The following is a 27,955-nucleotide window of genomic DNA, read 5'->3' as shown; positions in this document are numbered from 1 at the left end:
GAGAATGCAGGTAAGCAACAATGAACAGCAAGGTGAAAGCAGTATCATAGCCATGTTAGACACAAAGCCAACACCCACAAAAGTAGTAGAAGATTATATATACCTATTAGCTCAGCAAATGGTGAAGAGAAAAATATTGTATGATGAGTTAAAAGAAATTTTTCAGTCCATTAAGAGAGAAAAAATTTAACTGGAATGAAACTGGAGTTCAATAATACGAAAAGGGAGAGAAAGAAAGCTAGTAGGGCAATGTAGACTGGGAGAAATGAATGTCAGTAGAAGCAGCCTGATAGAATTTTGCACAGAGCACAATTTTATTATTGCTAACACTATGTATAAGAATCAGAATAGAAGATTTTGTACATGGAAGAGACCTGGAGACATTGGAAGGTTTCAGATCAGTTATATAATTGTAAGACAGTGACTTTTGAAACCAGATTTTAAACTGCAAAATATTCCCTGGGACAGATACCAACTCTAGCCATAATTTAATGGTTATGAACTGCAAATTAAAACTGAAGAAATTTTAGGCCAGCATGAAATTAAGGAGATGGGACCATAACTTTATTCAATGGTTGGCTGAAAGAAGACATTTGAGCAACATTGTGAGATAAAATACTAATAAAAGGCAACAGAGGATAAAATAGGCATAAGACAAGATCTAGTAGAAATCCTTGCATAACAGACCAAACACTGAATTCAAATGAGGAAAGGACAAAATGTAAAAATGAAGAAAAGGTACCAGGAAAAAATGAGACTTACAGGAAGTCCAAAATGGGAAAGCAAAGATGAGAAATGAGATGTCTTTTGGTGAACACTCAGCACAGATTCAGGAAAAAGCCCTTATGTTACACACAGACTGCTTTGTTCTTACACAACATCTTGCCAACAACAGATGGATATGAACAGGTAGATTCTATCTTTCTAGATTTTTGAAAGGCATTTCACTCTGTATCGTATCACTGACTGATAACCAAGACACCGTCATATTGAATATCTTCACAGATACAAGCTGGGTCAATGAATATTTGTCTAATAGAACCCAGTATGCTCTGCTGGTCAGCAAAAGTTATACAAAAATGACAATAACATCACATGTTCCATAATGTTTTCAAGGCACACTCTAAACCAAAAAAATTATGTCTCATTAAGGAATAATCTGAATGGGATGGAAATGGATAGATATGATGTACATGTACAGACAAATAAATGATTACAACTTCAGAAACAACGGATGATTCATTAAAGAAAAAGACGTTCACAAACTGAGCAAGATAATCATGTTTCTGCACCTCTGGCCCTTATGAAAGCAGTTATTTTTCTTGGCATTTATTAATAGAGTAGTTGGATTTGCTCCTGAGTGATATCATGCCTAATTCTGTCCAACTGGCACATTAGATCTTCAAAATCCCAATCTGGTTGGAGGGCTCTGCCCATGGTCCTACAAACATTGTTAATTCGGCAGAGATATGGTGACATTGCTGACCTAGGTAGGGTTTGGTAGGTATGAAGACAACCAGGAGTAGCTCTCCCCATGTGTGGGCAGGCATTATCTTCATGAAATGTAAGCCCAGGATGGCTTGCCATGAAGGGCAACAAAATGGGGCAAAGAATATTGTCTACATACCACTGTGCTGTAAGAGTGCCATGGATGTCAACCAAAGAAGCTATGCCATGATAACAAATGGCACCCAACACCATGACTCCTGGTTATCAGAGCATTTGATGGGTGACAGTCAGCTTGGTATCCCATAGCTCTCTGAGGCATCTCCAAACTTGTCTCCTGCCTGGAATCTCATTGACTGGAGTATAATTGTCTTCAATGATGAGTTATGCTTCGAATTGAGTCCCAATGACCAGGGAAGACTTGTCTCGAGATGCCCTGGACAGCAGTGGGATACCAACCTGACTGATGCCTACCATATGGCCCAATAACCAGGAGTGACAGTCTGGGGTGCCATTTATGATCAAAGTAGCATCCTTTTGGTTATCATCTATGGCACCCTTACAGTACAGCAGTACACATACGATATTTTATGCCCCATTTTGTTGCCCTTCATGGCAAGCCATCCTGGGCTTACATTTCAGCAAGATAATGTCTGTCTGCACATGGTGAGAGTTTTTTTGTCTTCATGTTTATCAAACCCTACTATGTCCAGCACGTTTTCCATTATGGACAGAGTTTTCCAACAAGCTTGGCATTTTGATGATCTAACATGCAAACTGGACAGAATTTGGCATGATATCCCTCACAACAACATCCAACAACTCTATCAACATATGTCAAGCAAAATAACTGCTTACATAAGGGTCAGAGGTGGACCAACACATTATTGACTTGTAAAATTTGTGAAGCTCTTTCTCTTGAATAAATCATCCAGTTTTTCTGAAATTGTGATCATTTATTTGTCTGTACACGTACATCAGTAAATCCACTTATTTCTGCCCCATTCAGACAATTCCTTTGTGGTGTTTTTTTTTTTTTCGTGTATATAAATGATATACCAGATAATATCAGCAGCAGCACTATATGATTATTCACTGATGATACACTTGTCTACATGAAAGTATCATCATTGGACAACTGTAAGGAAATGCAGAAAGACTTGAACAAATTTTCCACTTGATATAATGGATGGTAGCTCTCTTTAAATTTTGGAATATATAATATAATAGCTATAACAAAGAGAAAGCCCTCAGTAGTACCAGATTATAAGAGTAAGAGTGCACATCTTGATACTGCCACATTTTGTAGGTATTTATGGGCAATACCAAAAAGTGAAATGAAATGAGATGACCATGAAAATCAATATTTTAAAAGGCAAATGGAAGACCCAGATCTGTTAGAATGCTATTGGAAAAGTACAGTACATCTTTAAAAGAAATTTTGTACAGGATACTAGTGCAACCAATTCCACACTATTGTATTGTTAATTTACAGCCTTATCAAGTACACATGACAAACACTGAAGGAATTCATATACATGCAACAGGATAACATGGTGCTACAACCCATATGAAGGAGTGAAGAGATGCTCAGGCAATTTAAATGCAAATCCAAGGAAGAAACCCCTGTTGGATAAAGTTAGAGACTGGTATCCAAAAAAGACTATGCAACTATTATGCTACCACCATCATATATCTCATAAAGATTGTGAGACCCAGAGAAGAGAGATTAGTGCAGTTACAAGGGCATATAGATATTAGTGGGATACAACAAAAAATCAGTACTGCTATGAGTACCCTCCAGTATGCACTGTACCATAGCTTGTGGAATATAAATGTAGATCCTTACTTTGAGCTCTTTATTAGTCACCTTGATTAGTTGTGGTGCTTTCTGCCAGATAAGAAAGAAATGGTTAATGATGTGTGGCAGTTCCAACATAGATTTTTGAATAGATTCTGAGAGGAGAAGTAATAGAGAAATATTACTTGGACTGCACAATGAGCTTTTAATTATTAATTTTCTAATTCCTGTGCTATAAGTTAGTAAGCTCTATCTTGATAATGTCTTGGCAATGGAAACTACAAGAAAGCAAATAACTGGTAGTGCTATAAGCAATCTACTGCCTTAAAGTACAGGGACACAACACTGGTAACCTGGAAACAGAATTAAGATAAAATATTTTAAAAAATAATTTACAATTTACAAACTGGCAGGAAATTTATAGAGCATGAATATTAAAAAAGAGCCATTGTTAAATTTAACAGAATCTATTATATACTTTAGTAGCTACTTGAAAATAACTTTATCAGTAAACTAATTAGAGAGAGGATTAAGAGACCTGGTATCACTACAGACATTGAGGTAATTTGTAAAAGAAAAATACAGTGTTTTATGTTAGTAAGAATTAGGGTACGAAACAAAAAATGTGACTGGATGAAAGATATCTTTATAACAAGGATGCAGAGCACTGTCTTGGATTGATAGACATCGATAGATTTAGAATTAGATTCAAATGTATCCCAGAGGAGTATGTTCAGACCATTACCATTTCTGTTGTTGTGTTGTCTCTAAATGACTAAATGGACAATATTAATAGTAATGACAAATTTTTAGCAGATGATGCAGTTATCTATAAAAAAATAATGTCTGAGAATCAATTATACGTAGCAGCTGGCAGGCTATCATTGGGGATGCTAGAAAAATGTGGTCAGTCAACTATGAAGATTGTTTCTAAAAGACTCATGGCCCACCCTAGACTATTGCTCAACTACATAGGACTCATACCAAACAGAACTAATGGGGGATATTAATTGTAAACAAAGAAGGGCTCCATGAACGGTCACAAGCTTGTTTGACTCTTACAGTCATGTCATGAAAATGCTGAAAAGCATCAACTGGCAATCAATTGAAAAAAAAAAACTTATTTAAACTTTAAAATATGTGAATGAAATGAGAAGAAATCACCAATATTTGATACAATGGTAACACACTCTACCATGGACTTCACACTGGTTTGCATAGTATGGATGTAGATGTAGCATGATTCTACAGCAGCAGGAGTAGCAACCATGCACACAAGTGTGAGTTTTGTGGAGGACCTACAGCGCCATGACCAGCACTGGATTAACACTGCTGTGAGCCATGTGAACACCGAGTTGTGCAGGCTGCTGCTGACTGAAATGAAATATCATATGATGTGCAGTGTCTGTTGCCACAATTGAGAGATGGGGATATACTAGACACGGTCTACACCTGAATAAGAGAGGGGAAGATAGGTTGGCTGAGCTTCTTCCAGAAAATGTTTGGGGCCCCACATCACACAGAGCAAGAACCCTGCAGTTACTGGTGTCAGAGAGAATCCTTTTTTATGCTAGAATCAGGAGTCAAGCAGATTGTTAAAAAAAATAACAGAAGAGCCCCAAAAATGCTTAAGAATGCCCAGAAAAGTAAGGTCAGTTTATTTCATTAGGATATTAGAGAACTGGGTAATAAGGTAGAAGAGCTTATTGTCTGTTTGGAAAATTAGGAGAGCTCTGAAAAGATAATCACACTGTGCCCATCAGAGTACCACAATAACCACAGCATTAGAGATGGTAAATTTAAAATATTACACTCTAGCACCTCACTTATGTAGAACTAAAATGAGGAGAGAGAGAACACAAGTTCACAAACATTGAGACAAGTATCTTTTGTAGTGATCAGCACACTGAAGTGTGAATTAATATTGAAAAATAGTCCACTTTTAATTTTAACTGCACATAAATCCCAATTTGGAAATTTACTATACTCTGGGTCAGACAGACAAGGACATCTGGTGTGAACACGCGTAAAAGTTATAAAACACAATCTGTTTATATCTTTAATATTGTAGCACATTGGTTACATTTTGCAGAAGCTGCCACTGAAATTTACAGTGCAATTATGGCATCAATTACAGCATATGGTATAGAGAGTCTGACACAACAAGAGAAACACTTATGTAGAATTACTGTTGCAGAAATGATGTTTACGAGGAAAGCAATGGGAAATACTAGAATAGACTGAGTTAGAAATGAACGAATCTGGCAACAGAACATACTTCTTCAAAGACAGCAATGAGTGTGGTGGTCAAGAACTGTCAGTTGAGGTGTTATGGGCTTGTTAAGAGAATGGGACAGGAAAGAAAAGGTAAAAATGTATTTTAAACACGTGTGCAGGAAGGAGCTGGATGAGGAAGACCTCACATCACATGGGAGAATATGGTCGAGAAATTGGGACAAATGCATGGATAAGCAATGATGCAAATGAAGAGATTTTGCAATAATAGAGTGGAATGAAAGAAATGCATCCAGTGAGGTTACCCCAATGATTGAAAACATAAGGAAAATGAGTTAGAAAAAGAAGAAGGGGAAGAAGAAGAAAAACTAGTAGTGATAGTACTATGTAAAATTAATTGTAAATGGCCAGCATGCACACATAAAAAATGTAAAGCTGTAATCAACCTGAAGGTTGGTTTGAACACCACAGTGCTTTACTATGCATGAACCTGTTAGAGTTGGCATGCCATTGTCACCCTCTGGCCTTTGAAGTGATGTACCAAGTCAGTTATAGGGGGAAGTACAGTTTAACATGAATTCTGAACTATGGTAAAACTCAGAATATTCCATTAACAAACATTGGCAAAGGTGAAAGAAGGGAAACATGACAGATAACAACCCTGGGACATACTAAGAATTGTAGCTGAGACCTTTGGATCTGCAGTCTAACACTTTACCAATGATACATACTTATCACTTATCATTACAGTATAATTAATTTAATAGCCTGTGAACTGAGGTACTTTTTGTTTTGATATATCAAGCAGAAGACCCAATGAACAAACTAATACCTTCCTAACAAACCAAAGACAGAGCAAAACTATTCCAAAATGAGTCACACTGCAGTTTTCAGGGCACCATTTTCACACTGTATTTTCTAAAAACTACTTCACACAAATCTTAGCCAAAGATTTACTTTTCCAGGATCTAAATTAATGTTTGGTTCCATCTTAAAATACTTTATGTAGTAAAGCCCAAATCTTATTATGCTGCCAATGAATCTAATGGCGACACATGTAGCACAGTAAAACAATATAGAAATTTTTGCTTGTTCATTCAGATTCTTTTGCCCAAGTTTGAACAAAACACTGATGGCCTGAAAGTCCCTCTCGACAACTGCACAGCTTACCTTGGAGGTCAATCAGCGTTTGCACTAAATAGTCTACTCAGTGCTGATGAGTTTACCGCCACTTAAATGTGGCTCAACCTGGATTTACTTTCCTAATTATTACTACTTATATTGCTACTGATAACCAAGACTAAATCTGAAAATGTACCCTGAAGTTTATTTAGTTATTTTTTTTAATAACGTACAGGTCATGTTTTCACTGTTTGTATTCAGTCTTAAACAATAAGACCAATTTTTTACTACTGTTTTCAAGATGGAATGAACTCTCCATGAAGGAATGCAGATTGGATCTCCACGGCAAGTTGCTTAAAGTAAGAAGACTATATACTCATTACTTGTTCTTTGCTGCATGAGTAGCTGCCTCCTCTATACAATGCATCCCAACTTACCAAGCTCAGTCAAACATGTGTTTACTCAACAGTGTCAGGAGAACTGAATGGATAAAAGGGTTAAATTTAACAGTTAATCAAGAATGAGGTCACTGGAGATAAAGTACTGGCTCCACTAAAGAACAGTAGAGAAGGAAATTGCCACGCCATTATCGAGGGAAGCATAGTGGTATTTGCTGGAAGATATTTGAGAAAATGATTGAAAACCTAAATTTTGAGAATCAGGCAGTGATGTAATTATTAAAGTCTATGAGTAAACAAACAAACTGTTAAGCTGTTGTTATTGACCATGGTAATTCAAAGACTATCATATGAAAGTATCACATACAGTTCAAAATGCATGTTTCAGTTTGCTTGTAAATTCTAATTATATAATTTTTATGTTACCGGGACTGATATACATAACCATGTCAAAGAAACATTTGTCTGTAACTGATGACTGTCACTGATTATCAGCTAGGTGTCATAGTTTCTGTGTAAATTTTATTACCATTGTTAGTCATGATACACTCAACTTAATGGCAGATAAATAGCATTTGCCACTTTCAAACCGCTGGGAACCTCAATGTTTATGATCAACAGATATCAGTCCACTGCTTTTGAGTATAAGGGTGCATTATGTTGGACATCAAAAGTGTTATATTGTCCATATATAAGCACCTATGTTGAGGTATCTACCACAGCACTGCATCAGACCTGTTCAGGTTATACACCCCTTACTGGAAACGGCTTGTAATGGGCAGCATAGGTATTCCTAGTCACAAGTCCAGTGTTGTAGCATTGTGCTATTTCCTGCAACTGTTTGCTATTGCCTACATTGCAGACACTGAATAATGATTTGCAATGTCTCTTCTAAATTTCAGATAAGAGCTTCACTCTCCCTAGTCCACTGAACATGTCTCGTTTTATCAGTCTTTGCCCATGTGCTATTTTTCTAAGAGACTCAGCTATAAGATTATCTTTGGAGCTTCCACGATCTGACAAACCAAATTCCACACATGCATGCATTTGTTGATAATAGAGGAGCCAGAGCCAAAACAGAAGTAGAAATTCAAAATGGGTCACTTATTTTATTGGGTTAAAATATTGCCTCCTATCTGTTTTGAAGACAGTGGAGAATGCCCAAGTTACAAGCTCCAGCATTTCATTATAGGCATGACCAACTACCTGCTGCACTCATATTAGTAGTAGGAAAGGGGAATTTTGTTAAACTTCAGTAAAGGCACAGTTGGGTGATGAAGTCTGGGGCCGCTGGCAGTGTGTGGTAATAGTCGGCAGCCAGTAGGCCAGACAGGGTAAACATGATGTGGAGCTGCAGCGACGTATTGCACATACAATTTGTTTGGAGTAAAGTAACAGTGAGGCAGGGAACTGCAGCGTTGCTTTAAGTAATTGCGATGTATGAGGCAAGGCAGTAGACCAGAGCCAGGAGTGGCTGACATATGGAAATTTACCCTTGCCATAGTTTCTGTCTCTCTCTGACTCTACATCAGAAGCAAGGGGAAAAGCAGTATAAATAGTCGGGCACTTTTAGCTTGAGGGGGTGCCAGGTCAGTCGAGAATCGGGTCGGACCTGTGCTGGTCTATGCTTATAGGGGCCAGTCTGGCAACGATGTTGTAAATATTCTGTGTAAACCTGTACTTTGTTTCTATGTACTTGTTCGCACTGTATTCCACATATGGGGACACAACACTGGGGTGGGACAGAATGGCAGCTGGGTACTTGGAGATTGCACAGTCTGCCTGAAGGAGGGCAGTGACAGTGGTCTTCAGTGGGTCCAGGACGGACCACGTTCGCTTCCCACCTGGCGCACCAGGGTCTGTGCAAGGCGTATGCTGCGGGAGGTGTGGCAGTGCTGCAGCAGCACTGGAGACAACGGTGGGTGTTGCCATCCGACAAGCACCACTAGTGGCAAGTTGCGGCACCGCATCCAGGAGGGCGCGTGTTCGAGTTTGGTCCTGTCCTGGGAGCAGCAGCAGCCGAGGGCCATGGGTGACCAGTACATCCTTCTTCGTCCCATGGTTGGACAGAGCAGGCCAAATGGGATGGAAGGCAGCAAGGACCAGGGACTGTAGCAGTCCCCGGAATCGCAGGGAGCTACGTGGTGCGAGACGTGACGCATCAGTGGGCAGCAACTAGGCAGAGCGCAGCCGACTTCCAGCTGAGTGGCCTTGATGACGGAGCAGCGGCATCAGTATACCAGGAGTTGCTGAGCCGGCTGGACTCATGGAACAACACTGTGGGTGGCATTCTGACACTACACTGCACCCATCGAAGTACTATAAGTAATGTGAATAAAGTAATGCTATACTACTGAACTTGCTCAGCCTCATGACAAAATACGGCATGGTATGTATCAGTTTTAGCTCTGCCAACTGAATTCCCGGGTGCGACCATCGATGGGCTGCAACATACCTATGCAGCCCATTACAAGCCATTTCCAGTAAGGGGTGTATAACCTGAACAGGTCTGATGCAGTGCTGTGGTAGATACCTCAGCATAGGTGCTTATATATGGACAATATAACACTTTTGATGTCCAACATAATGCACTCTTATACTCAAAAGCAGTGGACTGATATCTGTTTATCATAAACATTGAGGTTCCCAGCGGTTTCAAAGTGGCAAATGCTATTTATCTGCTGTTAAGTTGAGTGTATCATGAATAAAAATGGTAATAAAATTTACACAGAAACTATGACACCTAGCTGATAATCAGTGACAGTCATCAGTTACAGACAAATGTTTCTTTCACATGGGTATGTATAATAGTCCCGGTAACATAAAAATTATATAATTAGAACTTACAAGCAAACTGAAACATGCATTTTGAACTGTATGTGATACTTTCATATGACAGTCTTTGAATTACCATGGTCATTAACAACAGCTTAATAGTGTGTTTGTTAACTCATAAACTTTAATAATTACACTGCTACAGATGGTCAAAGTAAAATCTTGTATTTTGTAGTGTGCTGAAACTTTTATGTGCTTCACATTTTAATGAAATACACACATTAAAAAAAGTTTTACATCACTTTGGTTCTGAGAGTTCCGGAACCTGTACAGAAAATTGGTATAGAGATCAACATAAACATCGTTTCTGCCCTGTTTATTGTCCATGAAAACCACACATTGCATTTTGTACCACCATACAGTGAGACCTTCATAGGTGGTAGTCCAGATTGCTGTACACACTGGTACCCAGTAGCACGTCCTCTTGCACTGATGTATGCCTGTATTTGTTGTGGCATACCATCCACAAGTTCATCAAGGCACTGACCAGATTTTCCCTCTCCTCAATGGCAATTCAGCGTAGATCTGTCAGAGTGGTTGGTGGATCACTTTTCAATCTATCCCAGGCATGTTTGATAGGGTTTATGTTGGGAGAAAATGCTGGCCACTCTAGTCGAGTGACGTCATTATCCTGAAGGATGTCATTTACAAGATGTGCATGATGGGGACATGAATTGTTGTCTGTGAAGACGAATGTCTCGCCAATATGCTGCCAATGTGGTTGCACTATCGGTCGGAGGATGGCATTCACATATCGTACAGCCATTACGGCGCCTTCCATGACCACGAGTGGTGTATGTCAGCCCCACATAATGCGCCCCCCAAAACAGCAGGGAACCTCCCTCCACCTTGTTTCACTCACTGGACAGTGTGTCTAAGGCGTTCGGCCTGACCAGGTTGCCTCCAAACACATCTCCGGTGATTGTCTGGTTGAAGGCATATGCAACACTCATCAGTGAAGAGAACATGATGCCAATCCTGAGCGGTCCATTCACCATGTTGTTGGGCCCATCTGTACCATGCTGCATGGTGTTATGGTTCCAAAGATGGATCTCGCCATGGACTTCGGGAGTGAAGTTGCGCGTCATGCAGCCTATTGTGCATAGTTTGAGTCGTAACATGACATCCTGTGGCTGCACGATAAGCATTATTCAACATAGTGGTGTTGCTGTCAGAGTTCCTCTGAGCCATAATCCATAGGTAGTGGTCATCCACTGCAGTAGTAGCCCTGGGGCAGCCTAAGCGAGGCATGTCATCAACAGTTCCTGTCTCTATGTATCTCCTCCATGTCCAAAGAACATCGCTTTGGTTCACTCCGAGATGCCTGGACATTTCCCTTGTTGAGAGCCCTTCCTGGCACAAAGTAACAATGCGGATGTAATTGAACTGCCGTACTGACCGTCTAGACATGGTTGAACTACAAACAACACGAGCTGTGTACCTCCTTCCTGACGAAATGGCTGGAACTGATTGGCTGTTGGACCCCTCTGTCTAATAGGTGCTGCTTATGCATGGTTGTTTACATCTTTGGGCAGGTTTAGTGACATCTCTGATCAGTCAAAGGGATTGTGTCTGTGATACAATATCCACAGTCGATGTCTATCTTAAGGAGTTCTGGGAACTGGGGTGAAGCAAAACTTTTTTTTATGTGTGTATTCAAAATTGGGTTTACTTATTGAATGAACAATCACTTATGCTAAAAAATAGAATAAACAGATTTTTTCCATACATTGCGTATGGCTTAGTCTCTCATCTCACATCATCTTCTGATCATTCGCAGTAGGAACTTTATGAAATCACTGAAGGTATTGTCCAATATACAAATTGCTTACTTCTTCATACTCTACTCATAAAAAGCCCGATGTAAAATTTGTTTCATTGTATTGTTGTTAATCATTTTTTTAAAGTTTATTGTAAACAGTTTAATATTTCATTAAGCACAGTAAACATAATCAAATACAATTTATTATTCCTCGTTCAAATTAAAATGTTTTTGAAGAAAGAACTTTCTGACTTTTCTGCAATGAGGTATTGAAATAACTCAATGGTAACAGATGAAAATTTGTGCTGGACCACAGCTATAGAAAATAAACTTTTTTTTAACAATTACCAAAGTTTAGAAATGACTGACAGTTTTCAGCACTGGTTGTTTACATAGAATATTGTCTGTGTCAGTTTAATATAATAAAATATGAAAGCATGAAGACAGTATAAGAAAGTAAGAAAATTACATCAAGACCGTCAGAGAGAACACACTACAAAAACATTTGTTGGGAATAACTCTTAGAGTTATGATTTAATATGAATTTTACAGAGCTATTGGCTAAGAATTTGGGAATCAGTCATAATCTGTACTATGTAATCAGTGTACCTTCTTTATTGAAAGTTGTAATAAGGTAGCTGAGGTGCCAAATCTTGCTCAGAGGAATGTTAGAGGAAAGCACACTTAGCCCCAGTTGCAGAAGCCTATTAAGTAATGATACTTGCTACAATAGTAGTTTATCTACACATTTCTATCTTAAATAAAGTTAAATAAACAGTAATGTAAGTTGTAGTGGTAAATATATAGTTTACGGAGGATTAAAATTATAATTAGGGACTATATATGATGAACAGGCGAACAATATATTAGTGCTGAATTATTCTCTCTCTCTCTCTCTCTCTCTCTCTCTCTCTCTCTCTCTCTCTCTCTCTCTCTCTCTCTCCCCCTCTCTTTCTGTATGTTTCTACCTCTGAAGTGCCTATTCAGTGTGTGTTTGCAGTTTCACTTGAGAACTGTACAGTGAACTTATACACCACTCATAGCATTTTTTTTTACAAGTTTATAATTTATTTTAGTTTAATATTAATATTCACTTAAAGAGTATAAACACTTGTCAATCAAGAAATGTTTCAGTTTCACTTTGAATAAGTTCCCTTTGTGGCACCTTATAGAGCTCGGTAATCTGTTGTACCATATTTGACCACTAATGCATGGACTATGGTCTGTTGTTTTTAATTTTGTTCTTTGTCTGTAGTAGCAGTCTTTATTTCTTGTATTATAGGTAGCAGTCTTTATTTCTTGTATTATAGGCATGAATATCAGAACACTTTGTTTCTTTGTTTTGATGTGTCACAAAAAATATAATTAATTTGTAAAGATACAGTGAGTAGACTGTGAGGTATTTATGATGAACAAAGATTTCCCTGCATGAATCTCTATACCCTAATCCATAGATAATTCTGATTGCTCTTTTCTGTAGGGTTAATATTCTGTTCATATGTATGTTGGCAGCACAACCCCATATCTCTATCCCGTAATTAATCTGTGCAAAAATGGTTCCATAATAAATTGTTTTTAATGTCTGATGTGGAACTACTTTTGATAACTGGCTGATTAGATGTAATGAACTGCTGATTTTATTGCATAAAAATTTGATATGGTTTACCCATCTTAGATTTTCATCTAGGTGAATACCTAGAAATCTGCAGTGTCCACCACTTCAATTCCACCTATGTTACTGATAGAGGTTTGGTGTGAGTTTGTAAGTTTAAATGGCAATAACTGAGATTTACTGATATTAACTTTCAAACCTCGATCTTGGAAATAAGTAGTTATTTGCTGTAGTCCCTCAGTTGCTACCAACGTTAACTCATCATTTTGTTTACCAAGAAATAACAGTGAGGTATCATCTGCATAGGTTACCAATTGGGAGTTGAAAGGTTGCTCTATATCATTTATGTACACCAGGAAAAGGAAAGGGCCCAAAATTGAGCCCTGGGGTACACCTTGTGTGACTGTCTCATATTTGGACTGGAAATTAATGATCTGATTATTGATTTTGTAAGTCAGCTTTGTACACTGCATGCGGTTAAATAAATATGTAGCCAGCAATTGCATGGATGCAGCATTTACATTGTATGACTCAAGTTTACTTAAAAGTAACTCATGGTTTACCGAGTCAAAGGCTTTAGTAAGGTCTAGAAATATGCCAGCTGTTTGCATTCCTTGATCAAGGGCACCATACGTTTTGTGAAGAAATTCCGTAATTGCTGTGATAGTGCTATGATCTTTTCGGAATCCGTGTTGTGTCTCTGTTACGAACTTATTTTTCAAGAAATAGTCACTAAGTTGTGTCAGCAGCACAACTTCAAATACTTTGCTGAATACAGGTATTAATGATATGGGCCTGAAATTTGAAACCTCTTCCTTGGATCCTTTTTTATGCACTGGTTTAACTGTGCTCCATTTCAATACATTTGGAAATTTATGTTCTCTGATACTGCAGTTTACCAGGTGGGTGATTATTTTAACTAATTCCTTATTACATTTTTTAATCACGATGCTACTCAAACCATCCCATCCAGATGAGAACTTATTCTTTAGGTTATTTATTATCCTGCCTATTTCTTTTTCACTTACTTGTTTCAATTCAAAAGGTGGCTCTTCAAAAGGGCAGAGCTTTACCTCACTACTCACAACTGTGTTATTAATTGGACTAACAGCTGCAGATATAAAGTATTTATTGAAAACATTGCAGACTTTATTAGGATCTTTAATTGTGTTTCTTTCATGACTTATAATTAAAATTTCAGTTTCTGGCTTTGGTGTGGCTTTGCGAAATTGATTTATAATTCTCCATGAGGTCTTGGCTATATTGTCTGATTGAGCTATTTCACTGCTGTATATCTGTTTTCTTAGATTTGAAAGCTCTTTCTTAAAGATTTTCTTGGCTTCGTTGTACTTGGCCTTAAAAACCTGCAGGTTTGTTGACTTGTGTAACACATCCAGGTCCTGGATGTTTTGCCTGAGTTTTACCATATTTGCTGGAAGTATCAGTCTGTTGGTTTTTGCACTTTGGTTATGGGTGAACACTCTTTGTATTTTCTTGACAGGGCAGCATCTGTCAAAGTGTCTTAGCATAGTATCATAGAATTTGGCCCATTTGTTTTCAGATCCTTCAGTCTGGTAAACCAGATCCCAGTCCTCTATAGCTAATTTATTTCTTAGGGCAAGGATGTTACCCTCTGTTAGGATTCTTTTATTTTCGATAACTTTTGTCATTTTTGGGATGCTTGTGTTTACATACTCTACAAGCTGGCATTTGTGGTCAGAGTAGTGAAAATCCATATTCCAGCACCTAACACTGTCTTTAATATGTTTACATAGTATAACGTAATCAATTCTGCTAGATATGGACTTTGTTACCCTGGTATCACTATTTACTACATTTATGAGATTATATGAGTTAAGAGTATCTATTAACCTCATATTACACAAACTGGAAGATTTTGCCTCAATATTCAGATCACCAAGTATAGTTAGGTCACTGGGACCACAACGTCCCACTACTCTACTACATATGTCTATGAAGCTAACTACATCAGCCTTTGGTGGATGGTAAATCCCAATAACTTTATGTTTTCTCATAACCTCTCTACACTCTTTGGTGTGGACTTCAATGCCTGTCACTTCAATCAAGCCTTCTTTGTTGTACTGGTCTAGATAGTTTATTTTCTTGTACTCGAGATTCTCACTAATGTAAACTGCCACACCACCACCCTTATGTTGCTGTCTACAATAACTATTTGCTAAGGAGTAGCCCTCTAGTTTACAGTAAATAATTTCATCAGATTTTAATTCATGCTCAGTTAACACTACTATATGAGGTGACTGCTCACTTACAAAAACCTGTAATATATTAAGCTTATTTCTAAGGTACTGTATGTTTAGGTGCATGAGCCTTAGTGGTATTTTTAACTGGTCACTCTGATTATATTCCTTTAAAATGCACTGAGTTGGTTCACTTACATAAGTTCTGGATCCAGGCACTAAAAGTGTTCCTGTTCTTTGGCGATCTTGCATTTCTCGATCTACTACCCAACCTGGCTTCTGTCTGTCTAGTTGTCAAGGTAGCTGTTGAGGTGCCTTCTTGCTCCGTACAGTCCGAGGAGTTGCCGGGCTGCCTGGTGTTGCAGTAACTGGAGTTGTATACTCCACCACATTTGATTGAGTAAGTGATGCTGAAGAGTCTGCAGTTGATGCAACAGCTTCTGTTGTTTTAACAAGGTGGCTTGGCCAGTTGTTTTTACCCAGTCCTGGGAATTTGTTAGTTGTTTTACTTTCCCACAAAAACATGTCACTTTGAACTCTGGGTTTTATTGGTCTTGTGGATCTTCTAGGAGCACAATGTGTTTCTGGACTTTTGAATATCCTGTTCCTGCAAACTGATCTTCCTACTCCATTGTTCATTACTGTCCTCTTGACAACATTGTGGTTGATTTCTGGTACTGTAATTTTTTCTTGCTGTGGTATTATTTGCTCAGTTCCATCTGGATCCTTCCACTCAAGTAATATTGCAGGCTTTAGTTGATTTTTTGGAGAGATGGCTGCAGGTATAGTTCTGGCCATTTCTTCCTTGCCATTAGCATTTAGGTGTAGTCCGTGAGAAGTGTACCAGTCTCTGTTGTCAGGGACTGTTATGAACTGAGTGTTTTGGAAAGATTTCACTATTTTGGCTATTTTCCTATTTGTTTGCCTGGTTTCATCATTCACACAAGACCAGCTTTCAAGATCATGTCTATGGGGTATCCCTACTATGATTACATTTGTGTGCTGAAGCTTAATTAATGCTGATGTTATAGCATTTAATGCCTTGTCTGCTTCGTTTTTGGCTACATCATTTGTGCCACCCCAGATTATAACTGTGTCATTCATTGTGAGATCTTGTAAGTTGTTACAGCTTTCAAGTATTGAAGTTAATGGTGCACCTGGTATAACATTTCCTTGGATTACGAAATTGTTATGACTTTGATGCATTAAGTTAGATGCAACTGATCGCCCATGGCTGTCTGCAAACACTGTTATTCTTTTTTTGTGTTTAGGTGAACTTTTTGTGTTAGTGCTGTGTCTGTTGTATGAATTTTTCTTGCTACTTATGCTGTTTTCTTGAACTATGAAGTTTTTATTTACCCCAGTGCTTTGTTGTTCACAATTTTCATCTTTTTGTAGCACATCAAACCTGTTCCTTGTCGTAATGTATAATGAGGAATCATTCGCAAATTTTTTCCCAGCTTTAGATGTTGTTTTAGGCGTAATATACTGATTTTGTTCGTTAGATGTAGTTGCTACACACTGGAATTTCTCCGATTCTGCATGTTTCCTTTCCGCAACTTTTGATATTTTAGTGCAAGCTAAGCACATCCTGTCACTGAAAGTGTTGTACTTTTTACACACGCAACACGTATTTTCATAAATTTTACTCAACTGATTATTTACAATTAGCGCCATGTTGCGAGGGACTTTCCACTGCTCAGCATTTTCGTTTCTTAAATGCGAAATGTCATATCTTAAAACGTCCACAGTTTTTTGTAAACTTGAAATTCGTTCTTTTAGCTTCACGATTTCACTACTACAATTTCCATAGACACCTGTTTTTAAGGCACAACTGTAACTTTTGTTCACTTATCAGCACAATACCAAAAGTAACTACATAACAAGATTGTGGTAAAAATGGATGCAGGGAAAGACAAGAGGTCAGCCATAGGGTGAATGAAAATTAGCACAGAGAATTAACAAAAAATTGCAAACAACTAATAATTGGTGCTTCTTTGTTAAACAGGTATTACATTACCTGAAATTATTTGAAGGCAATGAAGCTGGAGTCTCGTGAGATGCACTATAACTTCTCTGGGCACTAGGAGCATGATCTCGGGAGGATCTTCCTGACCTCTGGCCAAAGTCAGAAGAAGACTTTGAACCAGATATTAAAATTACAAATTAGAATATTACACACATGAAGATACCACAGCTATACTATTTAATGAGAAATAAAAATGAGTTACCATTTACAAAATTTAAACAAATATTTAGCAGAGTCAGTTGCAGCTAAGCTGCATCACTTACCTCTCGCACATCAGGTATGACTGATGAGCCAGATGATTCAGAGCTGTGACCCTGTTGCTGCTGTTGCTTCAGAATACTAAGTATCATTCTCACATCACTAGCTACACTGTGTTCCAGTGCCTGCACTTGCCTGTGGGCAATAGGAGTATGTTAAATAATATTAATTAAGGGATAAAAATTGTTTTAAGGTAATGAAATTATTGAAAACAATATTTTAGATTAAGTGACATAATGCAGTCTATATTGACTATATAAATAATTTAAGATTATAGGTAATGACTTGCCAAATAGCGGAGGCACTGACCGGTACATAAACATGACAGAAAACTTGCTAGCTTTCAGACCTGTGACTACACTGTGCTGGGTGAACACACAATGCCAGGACTGCCATTCTGGAGCCGGATTTGGTGAGGGATTGTGTTGTGTGGGGTAAGTGAGGTGAGTAAGGAGGTGGGCAGTGGCAGGGAGGGTTGGGTAAGGGTCACTGACAGCTCAGAGGGAGCAGAAGTGCATGATAGGATTGTGGGAGGGAGAGGTATCAGGTGTACAGGATAGTAATGTGACCACAGAGTTGATGCAGCACACAACAATGGTGGGGCGAAAGAGTGGATTCTGCAGCCTGCACAATCTAAGCAATATACCAGTCCATTCCTATGCCACACCCACTCCCAATCCCTTGTCATATGTGTCATACCACTGTGGGAGACACAGCGCAAGACCTGTCTGATACACCCAATTGGCACATCCTATGCCAATCTGGTTACCCATTTTACATGGGTGTGGCCAGGTAAAGTTGTCCACCTGAACAGACAGCAATGACCAAACTTTAGCCAACAGCAAAGTTGTCCACCCAGTAGTAGAACACAATGCTGAGCATGACACTCCCAATTCCAATGGCTGCTTAACAGTCTGTGTACTCTGGATCCTTCCTCCTGACACTAGCTCTTCTGGACTACACAGATGGGCATTGTCCTCACAACACATCCTTCATTCCTGTAATCCTTACAGCTGTAGTCTCTCCACACCATCATCACTGTGCACTGCAGGAACTCATCACTCCTGGTGCTTATGCTACATTCTTATCCTGTGCACCTACTGCCTCTCTCTCCCACATTCCTATATCCCATGCACATGTTGCCTATGTCTGAGCCATCTGCCACTCTTCTGCAACCCTCTTTCTTGCTTGCTGCCTTCTTTCTCTTCTGACTCACTCTACATGATACAGTCTCTGACCCCAGTCACGCTACAGAACTTCAGTCCTGGCATGATTTTGCATGCATATGCACTATAGCTTTAAAAAGGACTTGTCTGAATGTTGGAAAGTTTTCAGTCTTGTTGCTGTGCCTGTCAATGACTCAATGCCCCTACTATTGAGTGTACTGTTACCTTCATCCTTAAATTATTCACATTCTACCAGGACATTCCATTACCATATCTGACTACATAAAGAAATGGAGTAATGCAACACGTTATAACGCTGGAAAAAGTGACATCAAAATGGTGTCATGAATAAGTGATATATTATAAAAGAATATGAGAATGACAGGCTTACTTTAAGGAAAGTTAATCTACAAACAATAAACTTACAAAATAAAATAGTACCAAGAGAATAAAAGTGAGTCACTTGGTAATACTGTGGCTGAAGAATTTATAGATCGTTGCTTTAGTCGTGTTGAAAATGAGTACCACGGGATCTTACTGCTAAAAGTGAATGTGCACTTGTCTTTTGCTAATATTCAGATTTTTTCACATCAAATAAAATAAATGAAACACATTTTAAGTTAATAATTATAACAATAAAAATTACTAAAATAAAAAAGAAATTATTATCCTTTCACAGTTTACATACCTGCTCAGCTGATTTATCATTGCATAGACATCAGGTTCCCTCCCAGGTTGTGTCCAAGCTGGTGAGCCAGTGTACTCGGCCCGAGTGTGACCGGGAGTTTGGTAACTTCCTGTCGATAATACTGTTTGTTGAGCACCTACATGGGAATAGACCAATGAATGGTCAGCAGTCTGCTGATGCTGTCGGTACATATCTACTCGCTGCAGAGGACTGGAATGTATGGGGGGTGAAGGTGTTGTGTAATAGGATGATTCGGTCGCTTGGCTTAAAGCTGACAGAGGTGCTTGTTGTGGGGTAGCAGGGATAGGCACACTGGGGATACTGTGAAGGTTATCATCTCGTTCGTCATACTGAACAGCTACTGCTGTTGTCGATGTCACTGATGACTGTTGTGTTTCAGATGTGCGGCGGCGGGAAAGGTGGGGAGTCGATAAGCCAATTCCTGAAACTGAATCAGAATCCACATTACTCTTGAAACAATTCTAATGTTTTGTGGTGATATCTGAAATGTAATGACTCATCTGAACACCACCTTACAGGAAAGGCTGAAATTATACGAAAAGTTATTTAGTTTCATTGTGATTACTCTCACTCTGTATTGGATTCTTCTGTGATCAAAACTCTTCCTTGAAACAAATGATGAATAATATTCAGTGGAGAAAGACTTGGCATGAGAAGGGAAACTGTGTTTTCAGGCATAGTATGTCAATGAAATTTGATACAAACTCAGCTCAATAACAATTTTATCACTTAGGAAGTAAAAAACTTCATCTGTTAGTATTATTGTACAGATATCTTTACAATTTTAATGCTATCAGGGCCACTTAAAAATGAGATACCAATAAATCTAAGAGAATTTATATTATACCAGTATCTTTCCTTTTTATCACAGTGCTTTCAGTTTCAATACAAATTCTTCAAATGTGATGAATTGCTGTTACATTAATCTGCTGGCTTCCTATGTTAAGTTCAACTAAATGAGTATTATCCATGTGATAAATTCTTGTGGAACTTGAAATCATGTATATTTTGCATATTTATCAGCCAGTGTAGCATCCATTGTATCAAAAATTAAATTCTTATACAGAAATTTTCCATTTCCATACAGTATTCATAATCAACTACAGCTTCATAGCCATTTTATCTCAAGACATGTCCTCGTAGCAAAATAACATGCTTCCTGGGCAATATTTTCATCATGGTAACTGCTTTTTCCCAAGAAGTGAAATTTACATAATAATATAAACATTTGTAACTGTTGATATCTCCAGTTCCACATGTTAACATGCTTCAAAAGTTCCTCTACTGTTCCTGTTAGAGTATCAAATGGCAAAATTTTCAAGAAACCATTACAGTCCAATTCAGTTGTTGTCTCTCATCTCGGTCTCCTTTCAAGTTATCTTTTTGTAATGTGATATGTTTATTATCATAATTATACACATTTTGAATGATGCCATTAACATATTGTGATAATGCCTTAATTCAAAATTTTTACTATTTTTATTACACATTAGTCATATAAATATGAATCAGAAAATATCTATAATCTGTTGATGGAGCAGCACAGGGAGGGAGGGAGGGGGAGGGGGAGGGGGAGGGGGAGGGGGAGAGGGAGAGAGAGAGAGAGAGAGAGAGAGAGAGAGAGAACAGTAGTATATCTACATCCACATGACTACTCTACAGTTCACACCTGAGTGCCTACAGAGGGTTCATCAAACCACATTCACACTATTTCTCTACCATTCCAGTCTTGAACAGCATGTGGGAAAAATGAAAAGTTAAATATTTCTGTGCAAGCTCTGATTTGTCTTATTTTATTATTATGATAATTTCTCCCAACATAGGTGGAGGCCAACAAAATATTTTTGCCACTGGAGAAGAAAGTAGCTGACTGAAATTTCATATAAAGGTAATGATGATGATGATTGGTTTATGGGTCACTCAACTGCACATTTATCAGCACCCTTACAAATTCCCAACCTTTGCTCAGTCCAATCTCGCCACTTTCATGAATGATGATGAAGTGAAGAGGACAACACAAACACCCAGTCACCTCGAAGCAGGTGAAAATCCTTGACTCTGCCAGGAATCAAACTTGCGACCATGTGCTCGGGAAGCAAGAACGTGAACATGAGCTATGGACTTCATATAAAGTTCTCACCACAATGAAAAAAGCCTTTGTTCCAATGGTTGCCAACCTAACTCACATATCACATCCATGATGCTCTCTCCCTTCTTTTGCGATACTACAAAATGAGCTCCCCTTCTTTGAACATTTTTTTATGTTCTCTGTCAATGTTATCTAGTAAGGATCCCATACTGTGCAGGCAATACACTAGCAGAGGAGACACAAATGTAGGGTAGGTAATCTCCTTAGTGGATTTACTGCATTTCCTAAGTGTTTTGTCAATAAAACACATGTGTTTCATTCACCTTCCCCACCACACTATATATGTAATTGTTCCAAGGCAAGTTGTTCATAATTTCTATCCCTAGGTATTTATTTGAATTAACAGCCTTTAGATTTATGTGATTTATCATGTAACAAAAATTTAATCGATTCCTTTTAGTATTCTTGTGGATGACCTCACACTTTTCATTACTAAGAGTCAGTTATCACTTTTCACACCATACAGGTATCATGTCTAGACAATTTCGCAAATGGTTTTGATTTTCTGATGACTTTACAAGATGGTAAATGACAGCATCATCTGCAAACAATGTAACAGAGCTACTTAGATTGTCTCCTAAATTGTTTATATAGATTAGGTAAATCAGAATGCCTGTAACACTTCTTTTGGGAGCCCCAGATATCACTTCTGTGTTTATAAATGACTCTCTGTCAATTACTACAAACTGTGAGCTTCTTGATACAAAATCATGAATCCAGTTGCACAACTGAGGTGATACTCCATAGGCACACAATTTGATTAGAAGTTGCTTGTAAGAAATGGTATCAAAAGCCTTCTGGAAATCTAGAAATATGGAAGCAATTTGAGATCATATGTCAATAAAGCTTATTATGTCATGAGAATAAAGCAACAGTTATATTGAACAAGAATGATAGTTTCTGAATCCAAGCCAACTATATGTCAATAGATCATTTTCATTGAGGTACTTCATATTATTCAAACACAGCATATGTTCCAAACTCCTACTGCAAATCAATGCCAGTGATTTGGGTCTGTAATTCAGTAGATTACTTCCATTTCCTTTCTTGAGTATTGAAGTGACTTGTGCAACTTTCCAGTCTTTAGATATGACTCTTTCACTGAGTGACTGGTTGTATATTACCGCTAAATAGGGAGTTATTACATCAGCACGCTCTGAAAGGAACCTAATAGGTATGCCATCTGGTCCAGAAGACTTGCTTATGAAGTGATTTGAGCTGCTTCACTACACTGAAGGTCAAGGTTGTATGGAGGGCATGACAAGATTAGCTCCTGCCAAGGGTGTATGCACAAAGGGGGCACAAAAATTGACCAAAGAAAACTATAAAGAACAACAGTTTAAGAATTAACTGGAAGAGGTATGCAATTTTTCCTACTCCTTTTGTTACTGCTTTGTACTTAAGAGAAGCTGCCTTTCCCTCAGCCCACACAACTGTAAATGCATTATTTTGTCACAGTGTGATTTCTGGCATGTCATTGTGTCCAAGTAGCACCATAGAGAAATGCCTGCTACTGAACAGACATGCACCAGGCTCACAAAACTGTCACCTTCACAGCTCACTAATCTTCAGCTATACAGTTTTTTGTGCCACTTCACTACTGTATTGTATGAGCATCTGCTGTAGCAAATATCATATTTGATCAAAGGCTTCCAATTTTGCTGATTTCTGCTGATGGAGAATTGGAGTGAGATGTGGCAGCACAGGAAGTAAGTAGAAAAGATGGAGTGGATAGCTGAATTTACTAGCCAACTCAGCCCCAAGTATTGTTGCATGGTCTGCTGTGCAAAGAAAACAGAATTAAAGATCAAAAATGTGAATCAAGTTTGGAGTTTAGCATCCTTTCACTGACAAGATCATTAGAGACAGATGACAAGCTCAGATAAAGGAAGGACAAAGAAGAAAATCAGCCATGCCCTTTCAAAGGAACCATCCCTGCAAGTGATTAAGGGAAATCATGGTAAATCTAAATCTGGATGGCTGTATGGGTATTTGAATTGCTGTCCTTTCAAATGTGAGTCCAGTGTATTAACAACAATGCCACCTCACCCACTAACTAAACAACAAGCCTTCTATGTATCTGCTATGCAAATAAAAAAGAATTATAAAACCAACTGGTTAATCATATTACAGGAGTTGTTAGTTGAGATGGCTATATAGAGCTATAGCCTATTCAGCTTCATTGGAGGGTTGTGTAAACAAACGTACGCTTTGCCTTTGGTCATAAGCTCCATTGCTCAAGCACCTGGTATTATGAGACCACTGGACGTGGACCTAGTATATTTTGATATAGCATCATTTTTGTTATCTGGTCTGATGAACAAATATAGCTACTTACAATTCACCTTTGATCTTCCAAAATATCAACAAAAATCCATACCCCAGTCTAGGATCCCCTACAAAATATCATATGGGCACCCTTGATCTTCACTATAATAAATCTCCTTCTTCCTGTGTTTTCCAGTCACTCACTAACACATTTTCTTCTTACCTTTCATCTTTCCCTATCCTTTTCTCTTTAAATTTTCATTTTAATTTGTTCCAAACTTTATTTCTCTTGTTTCCTATGATATTTTATTCCTAAACCACTGTTATTTTATGTGTACATTGACTTTAATTTGTTTACTTATTCTGTGCACTTATTAATTTCAGCTGACTTTCATTTATTTTTCCTTGTGCTTATTTCATAATATCCCTTGCATCTATCATGGCCATCAACATTTGTTGATAGGTGTCACTTACTCCAGTGAGCATAAAATCTCACCAGCTAATTTCATCTCAATTTTGATACTGGAGATCTCTCCTAATTTTGGGTTTTGGGTGCCTGTGCACTATTCTGTCATCTCCAGATAATGTCCACTTTCTGTATTTTGCTCCCTTGTTCTGGAAAAAGGTGTCATTTTTGATATGTTTAAAATTTCATAATTATTATTAATCATATTCAGTGCTATTGTCATGAACTTCTCAACTATTCACTTTACTTGATTGTTTCATGCCTATTTATCCATACCCAACACTTTAATGCTCTACTTTTTGTATAATATTTTAGATAGTGGACATTAGCAGATTTGTTGATTTATTGTATCATGTGTCTAAACACATGGCAACAAAAAATAGTAATCAGAATTCACAGAATATTATCAATAAGAAGACAGAACGATAATGGAAATTCCTTGCTGGAACAATATGTAAAATACGGGAAAGGCAATCACTCACCTATAGTGGACTGATGTGTGGAACATAGACACACATAACAGAAAACAGTATTCACACTAGCTTTTGAGCGAGCTAGTAGAAATGTTGTTTTCTCATCTATGTGCCACACATCTATCTGCTATAGGTGAGTGATTGTCTATCCCCTATTTTATGTATTGATTATCTGGTAGTGTGAATGAAAATTCTATATTAAGAGACCAAAGAAAAAATTTTATTTGAAAAGTTGTTGCAGTATGTGCTGAAATGACATTTTATTATGCCCTAGAAAATATTACTTCTTTAGAGTATCAAATATAATCAAGAGAGGCACTAGATCATTATTTCTGTCTCATTATTTTAGTTCTGCTCATCAAAACATAATTCATTTCACATTTATTACTAGTTCATGTGATCACGAACTACAAGAGGAATAATTTCTAGGCTATGCATTCCCTGTAGCAGGAAAATTATGGGTTTCACTCATAATGTTATTTGAGAACACAGTCTCAAAAATATGATGCAATTTACAGTACTTCTTATGAAACTCTAACCATCCTGAGAACAGTTAGTATTCATCAGATGTGCACTCCTCGAGAAGTACTATAATATACAATATGTTTCACCATTATAGATAATGAGCCTCTACTTCAATTGTCTGGTGAAACATAATGTATTATGAATAAAAATAAGAATATTTATAAACTACAGTTTGCTGCAGCAAAAGACCATTGTATAGAACTTCCGTCTCAGCATTCAAATGTGTCAATAATATGTAGCAGAAAGCGTTATGTAACAGTGGCATATATTATGTTACTGACACTTGAGCTTCTAAAACTTGGTGTTATGTTTTGACATTCAGTTTTGCTTTCATGCAAACCTACATATTGGACAAATTGTAATACACAGGTGCAGACATTTGCTTACAAGATTCACAAATGTGTACACCACTTGTATGCACATAAATCCTTTATTCACAGCCTAAACCATGTTTCTTGCCATTAAAAATCACTGAATATTCAGAATTTTTGCAGAGAATATATCAGACAATAATGAACTTTCACGAACCTCACAAAACATTTATCAGTCCAAAATATTGTTCATATTCTAAATGCCAAATTTTAGTAAATAACTTGAACATAGAATGACTCTTTCACTGTGCAGCACAATGCCTGCTGTTTTGAAACTTGCAATCTTTCACTGTGCAGCACAATGCCTGCTGTTTTGAAACTTGCAAGTAGTTTAAAACTGTTCTGAATGGCCAGAACTCATGATCAGTTGGGTTAAATTTGCCAAGAAGTTTCAAAACCACAGTATACATTCTGCTGCAAAATGAAAGATCCCAGGTGGAAATAAATTCCTAGGCTGTGGCTATGCCACTTCTCCAAAGGTTTGGCAAATTATGCTAGAGAATTTTGAGAAGTCAGTAGAGAATGAAAAGGTAGTGTCAGAACTGAATCTGTGAGGATGGGTTGGTGCCTGGGTAGCATTGACCATGAAAGCCAATGTTTCCAGTTTGAGTTCCAATCAAGCACATAGTTTTAAACTGCCAAAAAATATTAATTAATACAAATTCTAGAGCAGCAGCTGTTCACCTGTTGCTTCATTTCATGCAAATAAAAACAAAAAGACTACAGACACTGTGAATCATACATAGAAGGTGCCTGCTATATTGGGACAATATTAATTACCAGGATTTATTGCCAATACAATATTGCACTCCACTGTTAATAACAATAATGGAATGATCCTTCAGACATGCATGCATTTCTCAAGGAACAGGTACTGTTGCGACTACAGCTGTTATGATATACATGAAATAGAACAACCATCAGCTATATAATGGAATGATGACAATGAAAATTTGTGCCATACCAGGACTCGAACCTAGATTTCCTACTTTAGATGAGCATTTGCCTTAACTGCTTTGGCTATTCTGACAGGGCTCACTTCCAGACCCAAACTTCCATATGTCATCATTTCTGCATCACCACCTATCTTGTACACATATTATGTAATTCCCATAAAGGAAAGGATATTTTTCTTGTTCTGCAAGTGATAGTTTTCTGTTTCTCAGGCCTTCCTAAATCTTTTTTTTTTTTTCCACATTAAGAAACCATCATCTAGCACTCTCACTAATATAGTAAAATGTCTTATGCTCATACAGAACTAAAATCTTAAATTCTCGTACATTTAAGGTTAGTTGTTGGATGTTATAGATGCACTTATGTTATGGCAATGGATTTATACTTTTCTATACTTATCCAGGAAATGAAAGATGAAATTTTTTTTTCAGATATCTTGAAGATTATCACCTATATGTGCACGTGCACACTACCGAAAATTTCAAATATTAACTCAGGGATTAGCCAACTTGACTTTATTATCCAGTACATTCCTTTTGTTAATCATAATGTGTTGGTGTAATTAGTTTACCTAAAATCTGTGCTAATTGCAAATAACAATGACTGCAACTTTGTTCTGATTGTTCATATGTAAACATGCACCCAACTGTTAACTTTCAGATAAAGTAGATCAAAAGTATACATAGGTAAATGAAGCATTTATGCAGCTAATGTTCGAAATATGTTAGTAACTTTTGTCTCCATTTTGTTTCAGTAAATAGCACTCTTACCTAAAATATTGTTACTGAAATAGAATACCAAATTTTGGCAAACTAGAGAGCACACTTCAGTACCAATTATGTTTTATGTAAAAGTCTTGTGTCAGACAAATCTTATCCCACTGTCCAGTTATTCAAAACTAGAAATCCTTAATTGTAAGTTGTAAAAACACAGTAGACAATGACAGCTGAATGGATTGCTAATTATTGTAATATTATAAAATAAAGGCCGCTGGGAGCCACTTTAGTCAGTCTGTGCAAGTGTATAACGCGAGTAAGATCAGTGTCTAAAAATGTACACTGTACAAATTACAATTTGTACAATGTACCAATTTTTATCCAAATTGTGAATCCAGGAGACCCTTCAGTAATTCAGTGACTGGTTACAATTATTGACTG

At 37.6% G+C, this 27,955-nt stretch overlaps 1 protein-coding gene across 1 annotated transcript in view; it reads right to left on the bottom strand.

Moving 5' to 3' along the window:
• LOC126184345 (potassium voltage-gated channel subfamily H member 2) overlaps positions 1 to 27,955 on the bottom strand; it is an 832,502-nt gene that overhangs the window by 33,123 nt on the left and 771,424 nt on the right. The window contains exons 16-18 of the mRNA XM_049926724.1: positions 19,572 to 20,019; positions 17,723 to 17,852; positions 17,451 to 17,569 (exon numbers count right to left, since the gene is read on the bottom strand). Of these exons, the coding sequence (XP_049782681.1) occupies positions 17,451 to 17,569; positions 17,723 to 17,852; positions 19,572 to 20,019 (697 nt within the window). The remainder of the gene's footprint in view (positions 1 to 17,450; positions 17,570 to 17,722; positions 17,853 to 19,571; positions 20,020 to 27,955) is intronic.

Source organism: Schistocerca cancellata, chromosome 4, assembly GCF_023864275.1.
Source record: "Schistocerca cancellata isolate TAMUIC-IGC-003103 chromosome 4, iqSchCanc2.1, whole genome shotgun sequence".
NCBI classification, from domain to species: domain Eukaryota; kingdom Metazoa; phylum Arthropoda; class Insecta; order Orthoptera; family Acrididae; genus Schistocerca; species Schistocerca cancellata.
The sequence above is the reverse complement of the archived record's forward strand: the minus strand, read 5'-3'. Positions and strand labels throughout refer to the sequence as shown.